At 40.2% G+C, this 21,555-nt stretch overlaps 1 protein-coding gene across 1 annotated transcript in view; it reads right to left on the bottom strand.

Annotated features, from left to right (window-relative positions):
* LOC122436608 (calcium-binding mitochondrial carrier protein SCaMC-1) overlaps nucleotides 1-21,555 on the bottom strand; it is a 62,051-nt gene that overhangs the window by 3,347 nt on the left and 37,149 nt on the right. Inside the window, exons 7-9 of the mRNA XM_043460477.1 lie at nucleotides 15,671-15,778; nucleotides 14,029-14,196; nucleotides 194-344 (exon numbers count right to left, since the gene is read on the bottom strand). Of these exons, the coding sequence (XP_043316412.1) occupies nucleotides 194-344; nucleotides 14,029-14,196; nucleotides 15,671-15,778 (427 nt within the window). The remainder of the gene's footprint in view (nucleotides 1-193; nucleotides 345-14,028; nucleotides 14,197-15,670; nucleotides 15,779-21,555) is intronic.

Below are 21,555 nucleotides of genomic sequence, written 5' to 3'. Positions count from 1 at the left end.
GATTTCATGAAGAAGAACTGATTTAGAAAAGAATTTCTAAAAAGCTTCCTTAGGGAGACAATAATGTAAAAAAATGGTTAAGAAATATTATCTTAAAACCACACTCTGCTGTCTCAGTGGAACTTGACAGTTCCAGAAGTACGTTATTGATACCATACTTTTTATCAGTGTCCCGCTTTCATTCAAAACTCACCTTGAGCCTGCATGCGTGTTCTCACCAAAGCCAAGGGGTAGCTGGCCAGCTGGCCACAGGTGCTGGATAAGGCACCACAGCCCAGCAACACCACGACTCCAGGGTTCACAGAGTCTTTGGCAAAATTATCTAGCCAATGAGACTTTAGGAGCTGCCAGAGAAACAGAAAGGAAAAATAATAAACAGCTACTCACAAGTGCTTGCACTCAACAGGGACATTCGCACGGCAACTCTCATCCTGATAGGATCAACAGGCTACACTTCTGCAACGCTGGGCAACCCGTTCCCAGGAGCAGCAGCCATTGCAGAGGCAACAGCTCTGTAGAGAAGCAGGGAAGTCACACCAGGGATTCAAAACACCGACAACTTGCACTGGGTGCTCCCTTCCTTCTAAGTAAAGGTGAGGATCAATCGCACACCAAGGCAGGATCTAAACAATATTTCCTATAGTATCAGTGAAAATAACATAATACTGTGAGGTGCATCTGACTTTTTACTTTACACGTGTGTTATTTCATCCAGTTCTTCTACAGAAGCTCTACAAAAGGTGGAGCTAGTCTTCTGATTTTAGAAATGACTCAGTGGAGTTTTTTTAAACAAGGGTACAGAATCAAGTGTACTGATCCCCAGGCCATGCTTCTTCCTTATTATCCTGGATCCCTGTATTTCCATGAGCAGGCCATAATTGAGAGAAACTATATAAAATATATATGCTAATTTACTTTTTAAATAAAAATATCTTAAGTATCAAAATATATGGGAGAAATCATAATTACTTTAAATATTTTAAAGAAAAATTTAATTGCATTCTTGGACCTTACAATTATATAACACAAATAGCTTTATATATTTGGAAGCAAAAATTACATTTAAATATTTATTTAATATTCACTTAGTACTGTAATATATGATAATAAATAGAGTCATGAAGGCTAAAGACAACCATGTCTGAACTGCAGAAATAAGAGAAGTGATTGACTAGAAACTAATCAACTGTTTACACTGTGAAGACTAGAACAGGAGGAAAAAAGAGAGGAAAGCACACTCTTGAAACAATTAAAGTTCTATAAAATATATATGATCTTCCAAGTCCTTTCTGTTTATTCCATAATCCATTTTCTTCTCATGCTAAGGGCCATTATCATTCCCTATCTCTCAGGTCTCACTATATGTTTTAAATTTTTTACTTATTTATATTTCTGTCTGTCTCTCCTTCATTAGCTCTGTACCCCTCAAAATTCTGTCACCTTATGAAGATTCTCTGGCAACATCAGGGTCATAACAGGGTCCTGATTCAATAGGACTAGTGTCTCTATAAGAAGAAAACACCATAGAATTCACTCATTCACTCTCTCTCCCTCTGGGAACATAGCAAGAAGACAGCAGTCTGCAAGCCAGTAAGACAGCCTCCCTACGAACCAAATCAGCCAGAACCTTGATTTTGGATTTCTAGCCTCCAGAACTGTGAAAAAGTAATTTCTGTTGTTTAACCCACCCAGTCTCTGGGGGTTTTTTGTGTTCTGGTTTTTGGTTTTTCTGTTTTTTTTTTTTTTTTTTTTTGGCCATCCCGTACAGCTTGTGAGATCTTAGTTCCCCAATCAGGGATTGAATCTGGGGCCCTGGGCAGTGAGAGCGCAGAGTCCCAATCACGGGACCACCTCAGAATTCTTGGTATCTAGTATTTTGTTATGGCAGTCCAAACAAACTAGCACACTACCCAAAGCAATCTACATATTCAATGCAATCACTATTCAAATTTCAATCATACTGTTTGAAGAAATAAAAAGGAAAAATTCTAAAACTCAAATGGAATCTCAAGGGACCCCAGCTAGACAAAATAACCTTGAAAAAGAACAAAGTTGGAGGCCTCACACTTCCTGATTTCAATATATACTACAAAGCAACAGTAATCAAAATAGTGCCATGCTGGCATAAAGACAGCTACATAGATCAATAGAACAAAATAGAGAGCCCAGAAATAACTTCTCCACATTGGGCAAAGGACAGTCTCTTCTCAAATGGGAAAACAGGATATCCACAAGCAGAAAAATAAAGTTGGACCCTTATCTTACAACATACACAAAAAACTAACTCAAAAATAAGTTAAAGGTCTAAACATAAGACCTAATAGTATAGAATTCCTAGGAGAAAACTCGGGGTAATAGAAGCTTTAGGACATTGAATTTGGCAACAATTTCTTGGATATGATGATACCAAAAGCACAGGCAACAAAAGCAAAAATAGACAAATGGATTTCATCAACTTAAAAACTTCTGCACAGCAAAGGAAACAAGAGAGAAAAAAAGGCAACCTATGGAATAGGAGAATATATTTGCAAACCATATATCTGATAAGTAGTTAATATCCAAAATACATAAAGAACTTCTACAACTAAACAACAACAATTTTAAAAACCTAATTAAAAACTGGGCTAAAGACTTGAATAGACATTTCTCAAAAAAATTAAAAAATGGACAACAAGCATATTAAAAGATCCTCAACAACACTCATCATTAGAGAAATGCAGGTCAAAAGCACAATCAGATATTGTTTCACAACTGTTGGGACGGATACTATCAAAAAACCAGAAACTAACAAATATTAGTGAGGATGCAGAAAAGTATACAGTTAGTGGGAATGAAAAAGGGTGCCGTTTCTTTGCAAAATAGTTTGTTCCCCAAAAAGCTTAAATTAGATCTGATAGACTGAAGATTAGATCTGAGTGCCTGAAGAACTACAGATGGAGGTTCAGATGGAGGTTTGTAACACTGTGCAGGAGGCCGTGATCAAAGTCATCCCCAAGAAAAAGAAATGCAAAAAGGTAAAATGGTTGTCTGAGGAGGTCTTACAAATAGCTGAGAAAAGAAGAGAAGTTGAAAGGCAAAGGAGAAAAGGAAAGATGCATACATCTGAAGGCAGAGTTCCAATGAATAGCAAGAGGAGATAATATAGCCTCCCTAAGTGATCAATGCAAAGATAGAGGAAAAAAATAAAATGGGAAGACTAGAGATCTCTTCAAGAAAATTAAAGATACCAAGGGAACATTTCATGCAAAGATGGGCTCAAAAAAGGACAGAAACGGTATGGACCTAACAGAAGCAGAAGATATTAAGAAGAGGTGGCAAGAATACAGAGAAGAACTACACAAAAAAAGATCTCCATGACACAGATAACCACGATGGTGTGATCACTGACCTAGAGCCAGACATCATGGAATATGAAGTCAAGTGGGCCTTAGGAAGCATTGCTACGAACAAAGCTAGTGGAAGTGATGAAATTCCAGTTGAGCTACTTCAAATCCTAAAATATGATGCTGTGAAAGTGCTGCACTCAATATGCCAGCAAATTTGGAAAACTCAGCAGTGGCTACAGGACTGGAAAAGGTCAGTTTTCATTCCAATCCCAAAGATAGGCAATGCCAAAGAATGCTCAAACTACTGCACAATTGCACTCATCTCACATGCTAGCAAAGTAATGCTCAAAATTCTCCAAGCTAGGCTTCAACAGTACATGAACCAAAAATATCCCAATGTATAAGCTGGATTTAGAAAAGGCAGAGGAACAAGGGATCAAACTGCCAACATCCATTGGATCATAGAAAAAGGAAGATAATTCCAGAAAAACATCTATTTCTGTTTCATTGACTACAGTAACGACTTTGACTGTGTGAATCACAACAAACTGTGGAAAATTCTTCAAGAGATGGGAATATCAGACTACCTTAACTGCCTCTTGAGAAATCAATATGCAGGTCAAGAAGCAACAGTTAGAACTGGACATGGAAAAACAGACTGGTTCCAAATTGGGAACCAGTATATTCCAATGTATATTCCAATATACATCAAGGCTGTATATTGTCAACCTGTTTATTTAATTTATATGCAGAGTCCATCATGTGAACTGCTGGGCTGGATGAAGCACAAGCTGGAATCAAGATTGCTGGGAGAAATATCAATAACCTCAGATATGCAGATGACACCACCCTTATGGCTGAACAAAGAGGAACTAAAGAGCCTCTTGATGAAGGTGAAAGAGGAGAGTGAAAAAGTTGGCTTAAAACTCAACATTCAAAAAACTAAGATCATAGTATCTGGTCCCATCACTTCATGGGAAATAGATGGGGAAACAATGGAAACAGTGACAGACTTTATTTTCTTGGGCTCCAAAATCACTGAAGATGGTGACTGCAGCCATGAAATTAAAAGATGCTTGCTCCTTGGAAGAAAAGCTTTGACCAACCTAGACAGCATATTGAAAAGGAGAGACGTTACTTTGCTGACAAAGGTCCGTCTAGTCAAAGCTATGGTTTTTCCAGTAGTCATGTATGGGTGTGAGGGTTGGACCACTAAGAAAGCTGAGCATGAAAGAACTGATGCTTTTGAACTGTGGTATTTTGAACTCTTGAGAGTCCCTTGGACTGCAAGGAGGTCCAACCAGTCCATCCTAAAGGAAATCAGTCCTGAATATTCATTGGAAGGACTGATGTTGAAGCTGAAACTCCAATACTTTGGCCACCTGATGCGAAGAACTGACTCATTGGAAAAGACCCTTATTCTGGGAAAGATTGAAGGAGAAGGGGACAGCAAAGAATGAGATTGTTGGATGGCATCACCGACTCCATGAAAATGAATTTAAGCAAGTTCCAGGAGTTGCTGATGGACAGGGAAGCCTGGTGTGTTGCAGTCCATGGCATCCCAAAGAGTCAGACACGACTGAGTGACTGAACTGACAAAAAGTTTAACATGGAATTACTATATATGACCCAGCAATTCTACTGATAGGTATACACCCAAACGAACTGAAATCAGGGACTTGAAGAGATATTTGTATCCCTTTTTCTCAAAATGGGAAATTATCCTTGAAATTAATTCAACCCCTCAACAATGGATGGCATTCCAAGTTCCTCAACTTTGTCAGTAGTTTTTGTCCTTAAGACAAGCTCGGAAGGTAACAGAAACTTGAAACTCAAAGAAGTCCTTGAGAGACTTGGCAAAATCCACAACCCACATTGGGCAGATTCATCTGAGTCCCCCAATTCAAATTCAAATAGACCAGGTAAGCCTGTTCCTAACATCAAGCAATGTCCTTTAAATCCTGAAGCCTTAGCAAGAATTCAACAAATCATACAAGAATATAAGACACAAGACCTCATAGTCCCCTACACTGGTCTCTGTAATATACCCATTCTCCCTATTGAGAAACCCCAAGGAGGAGAATGGAGATTTGCCCAAGATTTGAAAGCTATTCATAACACTGTCATTAATTGCTATCCAGTTGCCCTTGACCTTCATGCTCTTTTAATGGCAATTCCTACAGAGTAGTTTTTCACCATAATTGATCTCTATAGCACCTTTTTCAGCATCTCTGTGGAGTGCGAAAGTCAAATGTTATGTGCTTTCATGTGGGAAGGACAATTCACCTGGACATGTAAGAAGTCTAGACTGAAAGCCCTACTTTTTACAGATCCTAAAAGCAGATTTAGCATCTGTCATTTTTCCATAAGTGCCCACCCTTTGCAATATGTTCTTCTCTTCCAAGGAAGCAAGTGAGCAAGTCAGCATCATCTTCTCAAGCTGTTAGCAACTGAAGGTCATGAAGGTCTCCAAAGAGAAATTACAACTTGTTCAAACACAGGTCATATACCTAGGACACCTGATCACATTAAGGACATCTTTTAGACCCTACTAGGATTCAAAGTGTCTTAAATTTCCCACAGCCACAGACCAAAAGACAACTTTAGAACATCTGGAGGGGGCAGTCTTAAGATCGCGGAGGAATAGGATGGGGAGACCACGTTCTCCTCCAAAAATTCACTGAAAAATCATTTGAACACTGAGCAAATTCCACAAAAAAACTTCTGAATGCTGGCAGAGGACACCAGGCATCCAGAAAGGCAGCCCATTCTCTTCGAAAGGAGGTAGGACGAAATATAAAGATAAAGTGAAAGTGAAGTCGCTCAGTCATGTCCGACTCTTTGCAACCCCACGGACACCAGGCTCCTCCATCCATGGGATTTTCTAGGCAAGAGTACTGGAGTGGGTTGCCAATTCCTTCTGCAGGGAATCTTCCTGACCCAGGGATTGAGCCCAGGTCTCCTGCATTGTAGAAAGACGCTTTACTGTCTGAGCCACCAGGGCAGTCCATAAAAGATAAAAAGAGAGACAAAAGAGCTAGGGACAGAGACCTGACCCGGGGAGGGAGTTGTGAAGGAGGAGAAGTTTCCAAACATCAGGAAACCCTCTCACTGGCAGGTCTGTGGGGAGTTTTGGAATCTCAGAGGGCAACATAACTGGGAGGGAAAAAAAACAACAACCCACAGATTACGTGCCTAACCGCAACTCCCAGCAGAGAAGTAGCTCAGAGGCTCTCATCTGCCAGCAGCAAGTGGGGGCTGAACAGGGAGACGCAGGCTGCATTGCTTAGGGTAAGGACCAGGCCTGAGTGCCCTGAGGACTATCTGAGGGAGCTAACCTGAGATAACAACCCGAACTATGGGATAGCCAGAGGGAGAGAAAAAAAAGAGAGAGAGAGAACTTTCCCGCAAAAAGCTCTAAACTAAGGCACTGCCAGGCCGGCTCACAGGACAAAGGATTGAGCGAATACCAGAGGAGAGCTAGCCAGGTGTGGACCAGCCCATCCCCTTCTGGAGGCAGAGAGGCAGGCAGGCGACACCCAGAGCCAGAAGGTGAGGGGCAATCTCAGCCCCAGGGATGGCATCCTCTACTAAACTGCAAGCAGGCTCCCAGTTGCTAACCAAATCTTCCTGGGATCCTGAATGGTTGACATCCGCCAGGAGGGCCGCAGCCAGAGATCAGCTCCCCAGAGGAGACACATGGCACACCTGAGATGATGCTCCCGCTGCACACCCAAGAAACCAAGTGGCTGGGACCAGAGAGGTGAAAAGACGTACCCCCCACCTGGGGAGAGTGTGCTCACTAAGCACCTGGTTGCCTGAGCTGGTTGGACCTGGGAAGGGCACAAAACTCAGGCCCAACCAAGTCTGTGCCTTTGTGGAGTACCCGAGAACCTGAACCTGAGCAGCTTAGACCTGGGAAGTGCATGCAACCCAGGGCCCACTTTAGACAGTTGCCCTGCAGAGCAACTTGGAGCCTGAGCAGTGTAGACTGGGAAAGCACACACACCATGAGCAGGGGCAAACCTAGTGTGGCCCAGACACTGCGAGCACTCCCCACACTCGCCAGTGATGTTTGCAGTGTTCCTCCCTCCCCACAGCACGACTGAGCAAGTGAGCCTAAATAAGTGACCACCTTCACCCCTTGTGTCAGGGCAGAAATTAGACACTGCAGAGACTTGCAAACAGAGGAAGCCAAAATAAACAAAGAAGAGGGCACCGCTTTGGAAGTGACTGGTACAACAGATTAAAACTCTGTAGTTAGCACTGACTACATTGGAAAGGGCCTATAGACCTTGAGAAGAAGTATAACCTGTTGCCAAAAAGTTAGAGAAGAGCTAACACCTATCTTACTCAAACTCTTCCAGAAAATTGCAGAGAAAGGTAAACTTCCAAACTCATTCTATGAGGCCACCATCACCCTAATACCAAAACCAGACAAAGATGCTGCAAAAAGAGAAAACTACAGGTCAATATCACTGATGAAAACAGATGCAAAAATCCTTAACAAAATTCTAGCAAACAGAATCCAACAACATATTAAAAAGATCATACATCATGACCAAGTGGGCTTTATCCCAGGGATGCAAGGATTCTTCAATATCTGCAAATCAATCAATGTGATACACCACATTAACAAAATGAAAGATAAAAACCATATGATTATCTCAATAGATGCAGAGAAAGCCTTTGACAAAATTCAACATCCATTTATGATAAAAACCCTCCAGAAAGCAGGCATAGAAGGAACATATGTCAACATAATAAAAGCCATATATGATAAATCCACAGCAAACATTACCCTCAATGGTGAAAAATTGAAAGCATTTCCCCTAAAATCAGGAACAAGACAAGGGTGCCCACTCTCACCACTACTATTCAGCATAGTTTTGGAAGTTTTAGCCACAGCAATCAGAGCAGAAAAAGAAATAAAAGGAATCCAGATTGGAAAAGAAGAAGTAAAACTCTCACTGTTTGCAGATGATATAATCCTCTACATAGAAAACCCTAAAGACTCCACCAGAAAATTACTAGAGCTAATCAATGAATATAGTAAAGTTGCAGGATATAAAATTAACACACAGAAATCCCTTGCATTCCTATACACTAACAATGAGAAAACAGAAAGAGAAATTAAGGAAATAATCCCATTCACCACTGCAACAAAAAGAATAAAACACTCAGGAATAAATCTACTGAAAGAAACAAAAGACTTATATATAGAAAACTATAAAACATTGATGAAAGAAATCAAAGAGGACACAAATAGATGGAAGAATATACCATGTTCATGAATTGGAAGAATCAATATAGTGAAAATGAGTATACTACCCAAAGCAATCTATAGATTCAATGCAATCCCTATTAAGCTACCAACAGTATTTTTCAGAGAACTGGAACAAATAATTTCACAATTTGTATGGAAATACAAAAAACCTCGAACAGCAAAGCAATCTTGAGAAAGAAGAATGGAACTGGAGGAATCAACCTGCTTGACTTCAGGCTATACTACAAAGCTACAGTCATCAAAACAGTATGGTACTGACACAAAGACAGAAATATAGGTCAATGGAACAAAATAGAAAGCCCAGAGATAAATCCACGTACCTATGGACACCTTATCTTTGACAAAAGAGGCAAGAATATACAATGGAGAAAAGACAATCTCTTTAACAAGTAGTGCTGGGAAAACTGGTCAACCACTTGTAAAAGAATGAAACTAGAACACTTTCTAACACCAAACACAAAAATAAACTCAAAATGGATTAAAGATCTAAATGTAAGACCAGAAACTATAAAACTTCTAGAGGAAAACATAGACAAAACACTCTCTGATATAAACCACAGCAGGATCCTCTATGACCCACCTCCCAGAGCAATGGAAATAAAAGCAAAAATAAACAAATGTGACCTAATTAAACTTAAAACCTTTTACACAATGAAGGAAAGTATAAGCAAGGTGAAAAGACAGCCTTCAGAATGGGAGAAAATAATAGCAAATGAAGCAACTGACAAAGAATTAATCTCAAAAATATACAAGCAGATCCTGCAGCTCAATTCCAGAAAAATAAATGACCCAATCAAAAAATGGGCCAAAGAACTAAACAGACATTTCTCCAAAGAAGACATACAGATGGCTAACAAACACATGAAAAGATGCTCAACATCACTCATTATCAGAATAATGCAAATCAAAACCACAATGAGGTACCATCTCATACCGGTCAGAAGGGCTGCTATCCAAAAGTCTACAAACAATAAATGCTGGAGAGGGTGCGGAGAAAAGGGAACCCTCTTACACTGTTGGTGGGAATGCAAACTAGTACAGCCACTATGGAAAACAGTGTGGAGATTCCTTAAAAAACTGGAAATAGAACTGCCATATGACCCAGCAATCCCACTGCTGGGCAAACACACTGAGGAAACCAGAATTGAAAGAGACACATGTACCCCAATGTTCATCACAGCACTGTTTACAATAGCCAGGACATGGAAGCAACCTAGATGTCCATTAGCAGATGAATGGACAAGAAAGCTGTGGTGCATATCACAATGGAATATTACTCAGCTATTAAAAAGAATGCATTTGAATCAGTTCTGATGAGGTGGATGAAACTGGAACCTGTTATACAGAGTGAAGTAAGTCAGAAAGAAAAACACCAATACAGTATACTAATGCATATATATGGAATTTAGAAAGATGGTAACGATGACCCTATATGCGAGACAGCAAAAGAGACACAGATGTAAAGAACAGTCTTTTGGACTCTGTGGGAGAAGGCAAGTGTGGTATGATTTGAGAGAATAGCATTGAAACATGTATATTATCATATGTGAAACAGACTGCCAGTCCAGGTTTGATGCATGAGACAGGGTGCTCAGGGCTGGTGCACTGGGATGATCCTGATGGATGGGATGGGGAGGGAGGTGGGAGGTGGGGTTCAGGATGGGGAACACATGTACACCCTGACTGATTCATATCAGTGTATGGCAAAAAGCATCACAATATTGTAAAGTAACTAGCCTACAATTAAAATAAATAAATTAATTTTAAAAAATAAAGTCCAACAGCCTAAAGTAAATAAATAAAACATCTTGAGCTGACCAAACACTGTAGACACTTGAGCTGACCAAACACTTTTAGTTGCCCAGCCTCTTTATTCATTGCTCAAAGCTCAAAGACAAGATCCTTTAGAGTAGGAAGAAAACATCTTTATAGCTCCAGAGCCTGAGAAGTAGACTTTCTTGTCTCCTGCTTTGCTGCTGCTGCTAAGTCGCTTCAGTCGTGTCCGACTCTGTGTGACCCCATAGATGGCAGCCCACCAGGCTCCCCCATCCCTGGGATTCTCCAGGCAAGAACACTGGAGTCGGTTGCCATTTCCTTCTCCAATGCATGAAAGTGGAAAGTGAAAGGGAAGTCGCTCAGTCGTGTCCGACTCTTAGCGACTCCATGGACTGCAGCCTACCAGGCTCCTCCGTCCATGGGATTTTCCAGGCAAGAGTGTCTCCTGCTTTAGGACATTCTAATTATCAGCTTCCTTTTTTCTACCTCATGTACAAGAGCAGAGAAATGCATTAGGATTGCTTACTCAAAGGCACATAGGTCAACACCAATCCCTTGGCTATGACACTCAACAATCGGATCTGTGGCCAGAGGTCTGTCTCCAAGCATAACAGCTATTTCAGAAGCAGCAGCCCTTACAACATAACCGAGGAAATGGTTACAGTCTCTCCACTTATCATCTATGTTCCCCCATGCAACAGGAGGTTTGCTCAAATCTCACTGCACTCAATACCTTTCTGCAAGCTGTCTTACCCCATATGAAATGTCATTACTAACTTGTGACATAACCCTTTCCTGCTACAACAACCTCAACCTTGCAACTCTTCTCCCTTAACATGGTGGCAAAACTACTCTGTCTGATCCTAACTGGTCAGTTATTAACCCTTAGCAGTGACTTACAAGAAATCCTTGTTACTGATGGTTCTAGATTCAAAAATGACAAAGAAAATGGTGCGGGGTATGCAGTCATTTGCTCCTTTGAAGTAACGAAGCAGTGTCACTGCTGAACACTACTTCAGCCCAGCAGACAGAAATCCCTGCTTTAACTGGAGATTGCACCCTAGCAGAAACTGAAACTGTGAATACCTATACAGATAGTCACTTTGGCCTGAGGGTAGTTCTTGGCTTTGGTATGCTTTAGAAACAAAAGGATTCTTAATCTGGGGAGAAGCCAGATTAAGAATAAAAATTGGGTCAAAAGACTGTTGGAATCAATCCAGCTTCCATTTGTCCTAACCATCATTAGGGCACCTGGGCATCCAAAATTAAATTCAGATGACAACACGGTAAAGCAATTATCCTCTAATTTAAAAAAAAAAAAAAAACAACTTTTTAAATTCAGATGAAACCAAAGGAAATAACTTGGTGATCAGGCCACAAGGACAACTTCCTTATGAGTCACCAAATCTGCCCAAGAGTCATTTCCTGAATATCTCCCTGTTGCTCAAATGTTGTCTAACCCTATGACACTGACTCTTTGAAGTAAGCATTGGAGAATAAAAGTTCTCCCCAACAAGGAACAGGACTTTATGGCACAGGTCAATCCCAGTGATATGAGACAAAGCAAACCTCTAAGTTGTTTGGCAATGCTTTTAGAGAATAATCTTGATCAAAAGGACGATATGTGGAATAAAATGGAGTCATTTATGTCAAGGGGTTTTAAAATGAAGCCAAAAGGCCATTCAAGAGTTAGGCCTTATGTACGTCTCACCAAGTGGAACCATGAACTTAAGAACTGGGCCACACCACAGATAGTCCAAGGACTCTGCAAGAACACTGACAACTTGTCACAGTAATGAATTCTTACCTCCCTCCAGTGATAGCCTTAGCCATCAACCATGTTTAGCCAACTAAATTCTGCTTTCAGCTCCCTCTAAAATTCTTTGTAATGCAAACCTCCCTTCTTTGCCATTAAAAACCCCTTTTACTCCCTAGCAGACACTGTTGAGATTGCTACCCAAATCTGGGTGCACTGAATTGCAATTCTTTGATCCCAAATAAATGATTTGTGCTTATTTCATTCCTCCTAGGTTTCTTCAGGCTGGCAAGTACAAAGAATAAATCTGTGCTACCCACATCAGTCTCTTGGCTTTATCAATATGAAATTTTTACAAACCAAAGAAAATATGCCATTTTTGCTTATTATCTCTCTCTTCAAAATCCCTAGTATCATCTTCCAAGCTGAACAACTACATCTGTAATAAATTTTTTAAAGTATAACTAATTTACAACGTTGTGTTAGCTTCAGGTATACAGCAAAGTGATTCAGTTATACAGTCTTTTTCTTCAAATTATTTTCCATTATAGGTTATTACAAGACATTGAATACAGTTTCCTGTGCTATACAGTAACTCAGTGGTAAAGAATCCACCTGCCAATGCAGGAGACACGGGTTTGATCCCTGGACTGGGAAGATCCCCTGGAGAAGGTAGTGGCAACCCATTCCAGTATTCTTGCCTCATGAGTAGAGGAGCCTGGCAGGCTACAGTCCACTGGGTCGCAAAGAGTCAGACACTACTGAGCAACTAAACAAAACAAGGTCCATCCATGTTGCTGGAAATGACACTATTTCATTTTTTATGGCTGAGTTTCCATTGTGTATAAATACATATTCTTTATCCATTCATCTGTTGATGGACCTTAGGTAGCTTCCATGTCTTGGCTAAATAGTGCTGATATGAACGCTGAGGTGCATGTATCTTTTCAAATTAAAGTTTTCTCTGGATACACACCCAGGAATGGAACTGCAGAAGCATATGGTAGCCCTATTTTTAGTTTTTTTTAAGGAACTTTCATACTGCTTTCCATAGTGGTTGTGCCAACTAACATTCCTACCAACAGTGTACAAGGATTCCCTTTTTTCCACACTGTGTCTGGCATTTATTATTTTTAGACTTTTTTAATGATGGCCAACTGACTGCTGTGAGGTGATACTTCACTGTAGCTTTGATCTACATTTCCCCAATAATTAGTGATATTGAGCATATTTTCATGTGCCTGTTGGCCATCTATATGTCTTCTTGGGAGAAATGTTTGTTTAGGCCTTTTGCTCATTTTTTGATTGGGCTGTTTCTTGATATTAAGCTGTTTGTGAATTTTGAAAATTAACTCCTCACTGGTAGCACTGTTTGCAAATATTCTATCCTAGTCTAAAGGTAGTCTTTTCATGTTGTTTATGGCTTCCTTTGTTGTGCAAAAGCTTTTTAAGTTTAATTAGGTTCCATTTGTTTATTTTTGTTTTTATTTCCCTTACTCTAGGAGATGGGTCCAAAAAAATATTTCTGTGATTTATGTTGAAGAGTTGTTCTACTGATGTTTTCCTCTAGGAGTTTTATGGTATCCACCCTTAGCACTTTAATCTATTTTTATTTTATTTTTGTATATGGTATTAGAGAATTAAACAACTATATCTGAATGTGAGTCTATTATCTTCATTAGTAAAAATAATTAACAGGGAAATCTAATACAAAAGATCACAGGCATATAGGGTCTCAGAAAGATCAAAGAATACACCCTTGAATCTACTTTCATTTACAAACTGTTTCCTGGCAGACATGTACTTCTCTATATAAAGTCAAATTCTAACAATGAGAACTACTCAACTATATTGTTGGATTCAAAAGATTGCTACAAACTCACCTCATATACAGCAAGATCGATACCTGCATAAGGTATGATGCCTAATAAATTGGGAACATAACCTTTGTAAAAAGCTCCCATGCCTTCAAATTTCAAAATCTTCTTGGCACAATCAAACATTCCAGAGTATTGTCCAGTTCTGCCTACAGCCAGCCTGGTTTTCAGAACCTGGTTATGAAAGAATATAACAAATATTATTCACACTAATGCTATCATCATAGAATTTGAAATAAGCAATTTTACAAAGAACAAATACCTAGCATATATTGTCACTCAAATGACTGTCCAATTTGTTGATGTATTTATTGATGTAAGAAACTCTTATACAGTATCTCTCTTGAGGGTCTAAGACCAGAGTCAAGAAAATGCTTTAATTGTAAAGAGAATCTGAATTAGGGCAGTGGCAGAGGAAACAGAAGATAATCTACTGATATCTTAACAAAACTGTGACAAATTAGATATGGAGGGTGGGGGAAATGGCAATGTAAAGGATGACTCAAGAGTTTCTAGCATGGAACTCAGGATGTGGCCAGCAGGATAGAGGGAAGGTGATGCTATTAACTGAGATGGAGGATGTAAGAGGAAGCTTAGATTTTAATTAGGATATTTTTTGAGGGGTGTGGGGAGTAATATGAACAATAATATTAAGATGCTTGAAAGGAAAGCTATATTAACATACATACCATAAAGATGGAAATTAAAGGTATTTCTTAGGTCTTTTCCATTATGAAAAAAACCTTTGTAGTATCAGTAAAGATAGCCACATCTACGATATTATCTTTACCCTAAAGGAGGAGTTGGTGAACTTCTTCTATAAAGAATATTTTAGTTTTTGCAAGACTAAAATACCAGGTCTCTGTTGCAAATTCTTTGGTTTTGTATTTTGTTGTTTTGTCTTTTAAACCATCTTAGAAAGGCAAAAATGCAAAAACCAAAAAAAAAGGCTGTACCAAATAGTTCACAGATCCATGGTTTGCTAATCTACGCTCTAATGGAAGGATGCCCAGCTAGGATTACCATCACCTAATCTAATTCTAAGGTTCCATTAGAACCCATGGAATCTATGGTACAGAAACTCTTTAGAGTGAATTGGGTGTTCTAATTCTTATTAACACTATTGCAGCCAGCCTCCAAGATAAACCCCAACTCTCCCAGCCTCCTGGTATTTATGCCATGTGTATCCCCTTCCACAGTCTACCAGGGGCAGTCTGTGCAACCTACAGAGTAGAGCAGATGTGACCAAAGAGTGCAATTTCCATCTTGGGTGTTCTCTTTGATAACTGATTTGGAAAAAAATACAGCTACCATGTTATGAGGATACACAAGCATCCTATGGAGAGGTGAGGCCCATGCAATAAGGAACTGATATCTTCAACCAACAGCTATGGAGCCCTGGCAATACACACATGAATAAACTTAAAAGGAGGTCCATCCCCCATTGATACCTGCAGGGACTGCAGCCCTGGCTGACACCCTGACTGCAGGTTGTGAGAAATCCTGAACCAGAGGCCAGATTCCTGACCCACAGAAACTGTGAGATGATAAATATGTTTTAAACTGTTAATTTTGGGATAACCTATTATGCAGCAATAGATAAAAATACAAACACTATTAATACAACAGACTTCACAATAGTACTTACCTCCATAGGATAAATAAAAGTCTGTGCAGTTGCTCCAGCCATGGAACCAGATACAAATCTCTCAAAGGTTCCTATTTTTTGTCCTTCCTCAGTAAGCAACTTCTTGTACTGTGTAAATGAAGTTTTAAATGCGCATTAATATTTGCTATAGAATGAACTGTGTTCTTCCCCCCACTTCTCCCTCCCACCCCCAAGAGATTCATATTTTGAAACTGCATTAACCTCCAATGCATGGTATCTGGAGATGGGGCCTTTGGGAGAAATTACGGTCTGATCATGAGATAGGGCCCTCACGACAGGGTTAGTGTTCTTACAAGTGACATCAGAGTTCTCTTTCCCTTACTCTCACATACATGTTCAATCTCGTCCTCCCTCCCTCCCCTTCACTTCTCTCTGCCTCTCCCTTTCTCTCTATCTCCCGCCTCGCCCAACACGAATCCACCAAGGAAAGGCCATGTGAACAGACAGTGAAAGGGTGGCCATCTGCAAGCCAAAATGACAGCCCTCACCAGAAACCAAACTGATCAGCACCTTGATGACAGAACTCCCCAGATCTAGAACCATGAGAAATAAACTTCCATTTTTTAAACCACCCAGCATATGGTGCTCTGTTATGGCAGCCCAAGCTAAGACAATACCAAAACACAAATCAGCTCCTAGAAATCAATTAATTGACAACACAATGTTTCTCAAAATGCACACACTGCATTAACAGTATCTAACAGAAAAGCAAGGCTTGAATGCTAATAGACTCATTTACTGGAGAGTGATTTTCAAGTTAGAATGCCACAAAACACAGATTGTCCACAGAAGTGACCCTGTAGCTCTTTTGCTGAAACAGAATCACAGCATTCTTCTCCAGCTGCACAGGTTAATAAAGTGCTCACAGCTTTCAGATACTGTCCCCATGGTTTTCACCAATACAAATAAAACAAATCAGTAACGAACACACAATAAAACAACTTAGAAAAACAGTTTTTATAGATAATACATATGATTACACTAACAAATCAACCCCAGACCCTTCGGCCCGCCAAAACTAAAACAAGTGACAAGGCTGATCTGGCCACAGGTGGAAGTCTGGCACAAGTGCAGCCAAAATACCGATGGGGCAGGATGTTAATATCATGGGCTCCAAAGGCAGGCAGGCCTGAACTGGAACCCTAGAACTATATGGCTCTGAGTAAGTTCACAAACATACCCAAACTGCAGGTGCCTCATCTGTGATAACAAGACCTATACCAAACCGGGTTGTGGAAAGAATTATTAGGTAATACATATAACACAGCACAGTGCTGGGCAAATGTTCAATAAACGTTGTTGTTATTATTATCATTATCATCTTTATACAGCTCGGAGAAAAAACCTCTGCCCAAATTAGACTGTGATTAGAAGCCAAGCAAATCAGATTCTTTCTCCTAGAACTGTGACACGGGTCTACACGTGTGATTAGGCACTGATACCAGCGGGGGAAACAGACAAAGTGACAAAGCAGCAGACACATGGAGAAGGGACAGGTCAGCGAGGCTCCACTTCTGCACGCCCTGAGGCTCCTCCCCTCAATGCCCCAGGCATCCCCACAGGGACCCCTACCGCCACCCCTACCTGGCTTTCCTGAGCCAGCCAGAGTTCAATTCCTTAAGATCATAGGAAGTTAGTGCAAAATTACAGGAATACTGTGTCCTAGTAAAGTTGTGCTTCTCTGCTCATGATAAAAATTAAATACAATTTCAAAAAGTTCCCCAAATGGCAGATATCTGCCTCCCCCAAAAGTCAATGTTTCCATGGGCTCTATTTCTTGAACTACATCATAATGTTAATAACCAAAACTCCTCTTCTGCGTAGGCCCTATTAATTTTCCTATATGTTAGATCATCACAATCATTAAATACAATTTATCAAAAACCATCCTGCATATGAATAGGAACCTTGAAGACATTATCTTTTATATACTGTACCCCAACCCAAAGCACCCATCAAAAGAACTCAGTAAATACTTAGTGACTGGTAGAGAATAAATATTTTAAGAGTACGGGTTTGGGGCTTTTGCACCCCAAAACATACCATGCACAAAGGAAAGGGTTGAGGACAGAGATACAAGGTTAGGCAAAGTGACAAGGGCTTAACCCTATGTCACCAAGCTTAGTTTCTACCCCAGGGATGTGGTGTCAGGTCACAGAGGCTTTAAGAGGCTTGCTCAAGGCCACAGAATTTGACTTTTTTCAAAGGAGGTTTATGGGCTCTCAAAGCGATTGAAAACCTTTTCAGGATTTCAAATTCTTTCCTTTCTTTCTGCCATTTTGTTTTTCTTTCCATCCACCCCACCCATGTCAACTCTTTCTCCATTTGTCAGAATATCTATTTCAACCTTCTCCATTCCATTCTCCTCCAGTTTCCAGTACCACTTCCTCCCTCATTCTTAAAAAAAAAAGTCCTTTCTTGGGAACTCAAGGAAGAACAAAGAGGCCATCAAGCAAAGATATCTTGGTATTTCTATCCACTTCCCACAGAATCACCCACATTCACTTCTTCCTAAGCGGACATGAGAAGAGTTCTCCATGCAGTCAAAGGCGAACCCTGCCACAGTCTGGATAACATCTCTTCCCCCGCCCTTCCACTCCCTACCCCACACACATACTTTCCCTGAATACCTGCAACACTTGTCTAACTCTCTCACTTATATTTTTTAACTTCCTTCTTTGTACTGACATGCTTCCTTCAGCCACAGGCATGCCATGAAAACAAAATACCAAAACCCAACATCCTTCCATTCTGTCACTCTCTCCCTTATCTTCTCTCTTCCTTTCATTGAAGGTAAATTCCTAACAAAGGTGTCTACTGTCCAGTTTTTTCGCCTCCTGTCCCCTTTAGCTCATCTCAATTGGTTTCTCACCTCATTACTTCCCTGAAACATGTATACCAAGCTTTCCTATCCCTGAGGTGATAAATCCTAAAAGATAAGCTTTTTATCATATTGACTACCCTTCAGGAAAGTCTCTTCTTCCTCTGACTTCTAGGCCATCACTTTCTATGAATTCCTTTCTCTCCCCTTGGCTGCCTCCTCAGTCTCCTTTGCAGGTTTCTCCTTCTACTTCTCCCTGGGCATATCCCCAGAACTCTTCACATTCTATAAGTCTTCTTGAGTGACCCATGCCAAAGCCTTCACCTCAATAACAACCTATCAGAGATCAAAGGTCCTATGGACTACTCCCTCTACATGTTACAGAAAGAGCTCAAACCCAGCCTGTGCAAAATGCAACCTGTCATTTGATCTCAAAATTGATTCTTCTTTTTGTCTGTTCTGTGTATTTGGTTGTTCAAGTAAGAAATCAGAAATCATTCTTAATACTTCTTTTTCACCTCCACATCCACTCAGTGAGTTCTGTTGTTTCTATTTCCCCAAATATTTTTCAGTTCACATCAGTTTTTCTCCAATCACTGCAGCCACTGCCTTTGATACTGATCATTTCCTACCTGAATCCCTGAATTATTTCCTTAAATAGTCTTCCTGCCTGCAGTTGAGCCTCACTCTCTTCCAACACCTCTCTACTTTCCAGGTTGATCTTAAATGCAAATACACTCATTCCACTTGCCTACACAGGACACTTCAATAGTGTCCTCCCCACATTCAGGATAACATCCAGACTCCCATTACATCTGGCTCCTGCCTCTCTGTCTAGCCTATTTTCATCATCATCATCTTCCTGGACATACACTCCATGACACTTGAGCCCAGTGAAACTTCAGCTTCCTTAGTGAATGATGCTCTCCTGTGCCTACATTTCTGCCCACCGGCAGCCACTTCTGTTCAAAATACCCATCTTTCCCTTCATCTTAATGAACTTAAGACTGAGGGCAACCTTGGGCTCCAAACCCAGCTCTGGCAGTTCTTTGATTTCACTCATTCAACAGGGATTTTCTGGCACTGGGAACACACACTGAAAATAAATACTGCCTAAGGAAGCTTACAGTCCTGAATTCAATACTGAATTCTGATGAAAGTGCTAACAGAGGAAAACAAAGGGAAGGTTTCCTGGAGGGAAAAAACTCTCCAGTAAAGTGCTGAAGCATGTTTACCACCATAAGACCTAGAGAAAGAGGAATGGGATGTGTGCGCATGTGTCTGCGTGTGTCTGTCTGTCTGACTAGAGGGGGTGGTGGAGGGATGACTGTGAAGTACCCCTGGGATATCTAAGTGGAGATGCACAGATGTGCAGTGCACAGGTGGATGTGTGGGTACCAGGATGAATAGAGAAATGCTAGAAGGGAAGGCAGTTAGAATACAGATGGCAGCTGAAACCAAGAGAACACGACACCACACTGCCTCCCTGACCCTGATAAAACTGCACTGTTACGCCAGTGAGAACCCAAATGGACCACCGCTTTATCCTGTGTTGATGTGTTTAAGAGATCTACATACCCAGGCTGGCACTATCCTTTTCTTCATTTTCTAAACTGTTAGTTTTTCAATGAAACAAAACCTATTTGAATCCAGAAGGGAGTTAGCTAGGTACTCTGGGAAATCTGAGAATACGTATGGCATAATAGTTATCCCAAAGTAGTTTACAATTCACTAGGGAAAAGAATGGGTTTTCTATTACCCAGTGGAAAACTGCATATTCCATAATATAGTATTCTAAGGAAGTCAGGCAGGTGAGGCATCAGTTTTGGTTGGGATGCTTAGGGAATGGCTTCTAATAGGAAGTTGGGCTTAACAGAGCCCTGGGGGATAAACAGACCTACACCAGGGAGAGAAAATAAACAGGTAAAACAGGCCCCAGAGACCACAAGGACACTGCACCACTTTGTGCAGAGAGCTGTCTCCTAATCTCTAAGAAAAGTTATCATGCGGAAATTAGAATACTGTAAAGAGCACCCAGAAAGGAGCCTGGCTGGATGGAAGCAGAGGATGCCTGTTGGTGGCGTCCAAGGTAAGAATTAGCCAAGTAACATAAAGCGTAATACACATATCTGCTTACAATAATACAAACTTCCAAAAATACTGACTTCCTTCCTATGGAATAATGGTTTTATTAATATACTTCAATATTTGTTTTAGGCTCTGGCTTTCCTATCATAAAATCCAGTATGCGGTCAGAATAACCTACAGGTATCTAAAATGCAAGCCCTAACTCATGATTTCATAGAGGGAAAATATCCTTCCCAATGACAGGCTATAATTTAAGTCATAGAGGCTAGATTTTTTTTTTCTTTTTTTTTTTTGCTTCTCTATTTTTTAAGCCAAGAAAAGAAAAGACACCTTCTCAAGAGTATTCTGTTGCTCAAGAACTAAACACTAAAAAAAAAAACTAAACACTCTCAAAAATAATCAAAAATTTATTTGAAATAATACAACATATAAGGTGGAGTTAAATTTCAAGGTTCTTATTATCTATGGTTAACAATGACAAAAGAAATCATGGAAAGAATAATTTTGTGCATGCTTAACTAGACAACTCTGCTACTGACCATAAAGAGAAGCCAATTCTAAAATCCACTAGTGTATTTCCTCTTAACATCAAATTATGTTGATGTAGAATCCTAACATCCAAACATCCTAAACAGCCTAAGTCAACAGAAAGGTTAATTCAGAAGTAAATCGCATTCATTCATTTACTCATTCACTCACGCATTCAATACTTACTGAAAACATCACATGCCAGGCTCTGTCCATGTGCTCGAGTACACGGAGAAGCAGCCAAGCCCCTGCCTGATGGAGCTTTCATTCTAAATCCAACTCAGTTTTATAGCAATGTCAGATTACACAAAGGACCTGAACTTAAAAGTTTTCCTTTCAGATTCTGGACGGGGACACTTTCAGAAAAACTTATGTTCATGTGCAACTTCTATTTTGAATTCAAAAATGAGTAAGTTAAAATCTTGCA

Source organism: Cervus canadensis, chromosome 2, assembly GCF_019320065.1.
Source record: "Cervus canadensis isolate Bull #8, Minnesota chromosome 2, ASM1932006v1, whole genome shotgun sequence".
Lineage (NCBI taxonomy): Eukaryota > Metazoa > Chordata > Mammalia > Artiodactyla > Cervidae > Cervus > Cervus canadensis.
The sequence above is the reverse complement of the archived record's forward strand: the minus strand, read 5'-3'. Positions and strand labels throughout refer to the sequence as shown.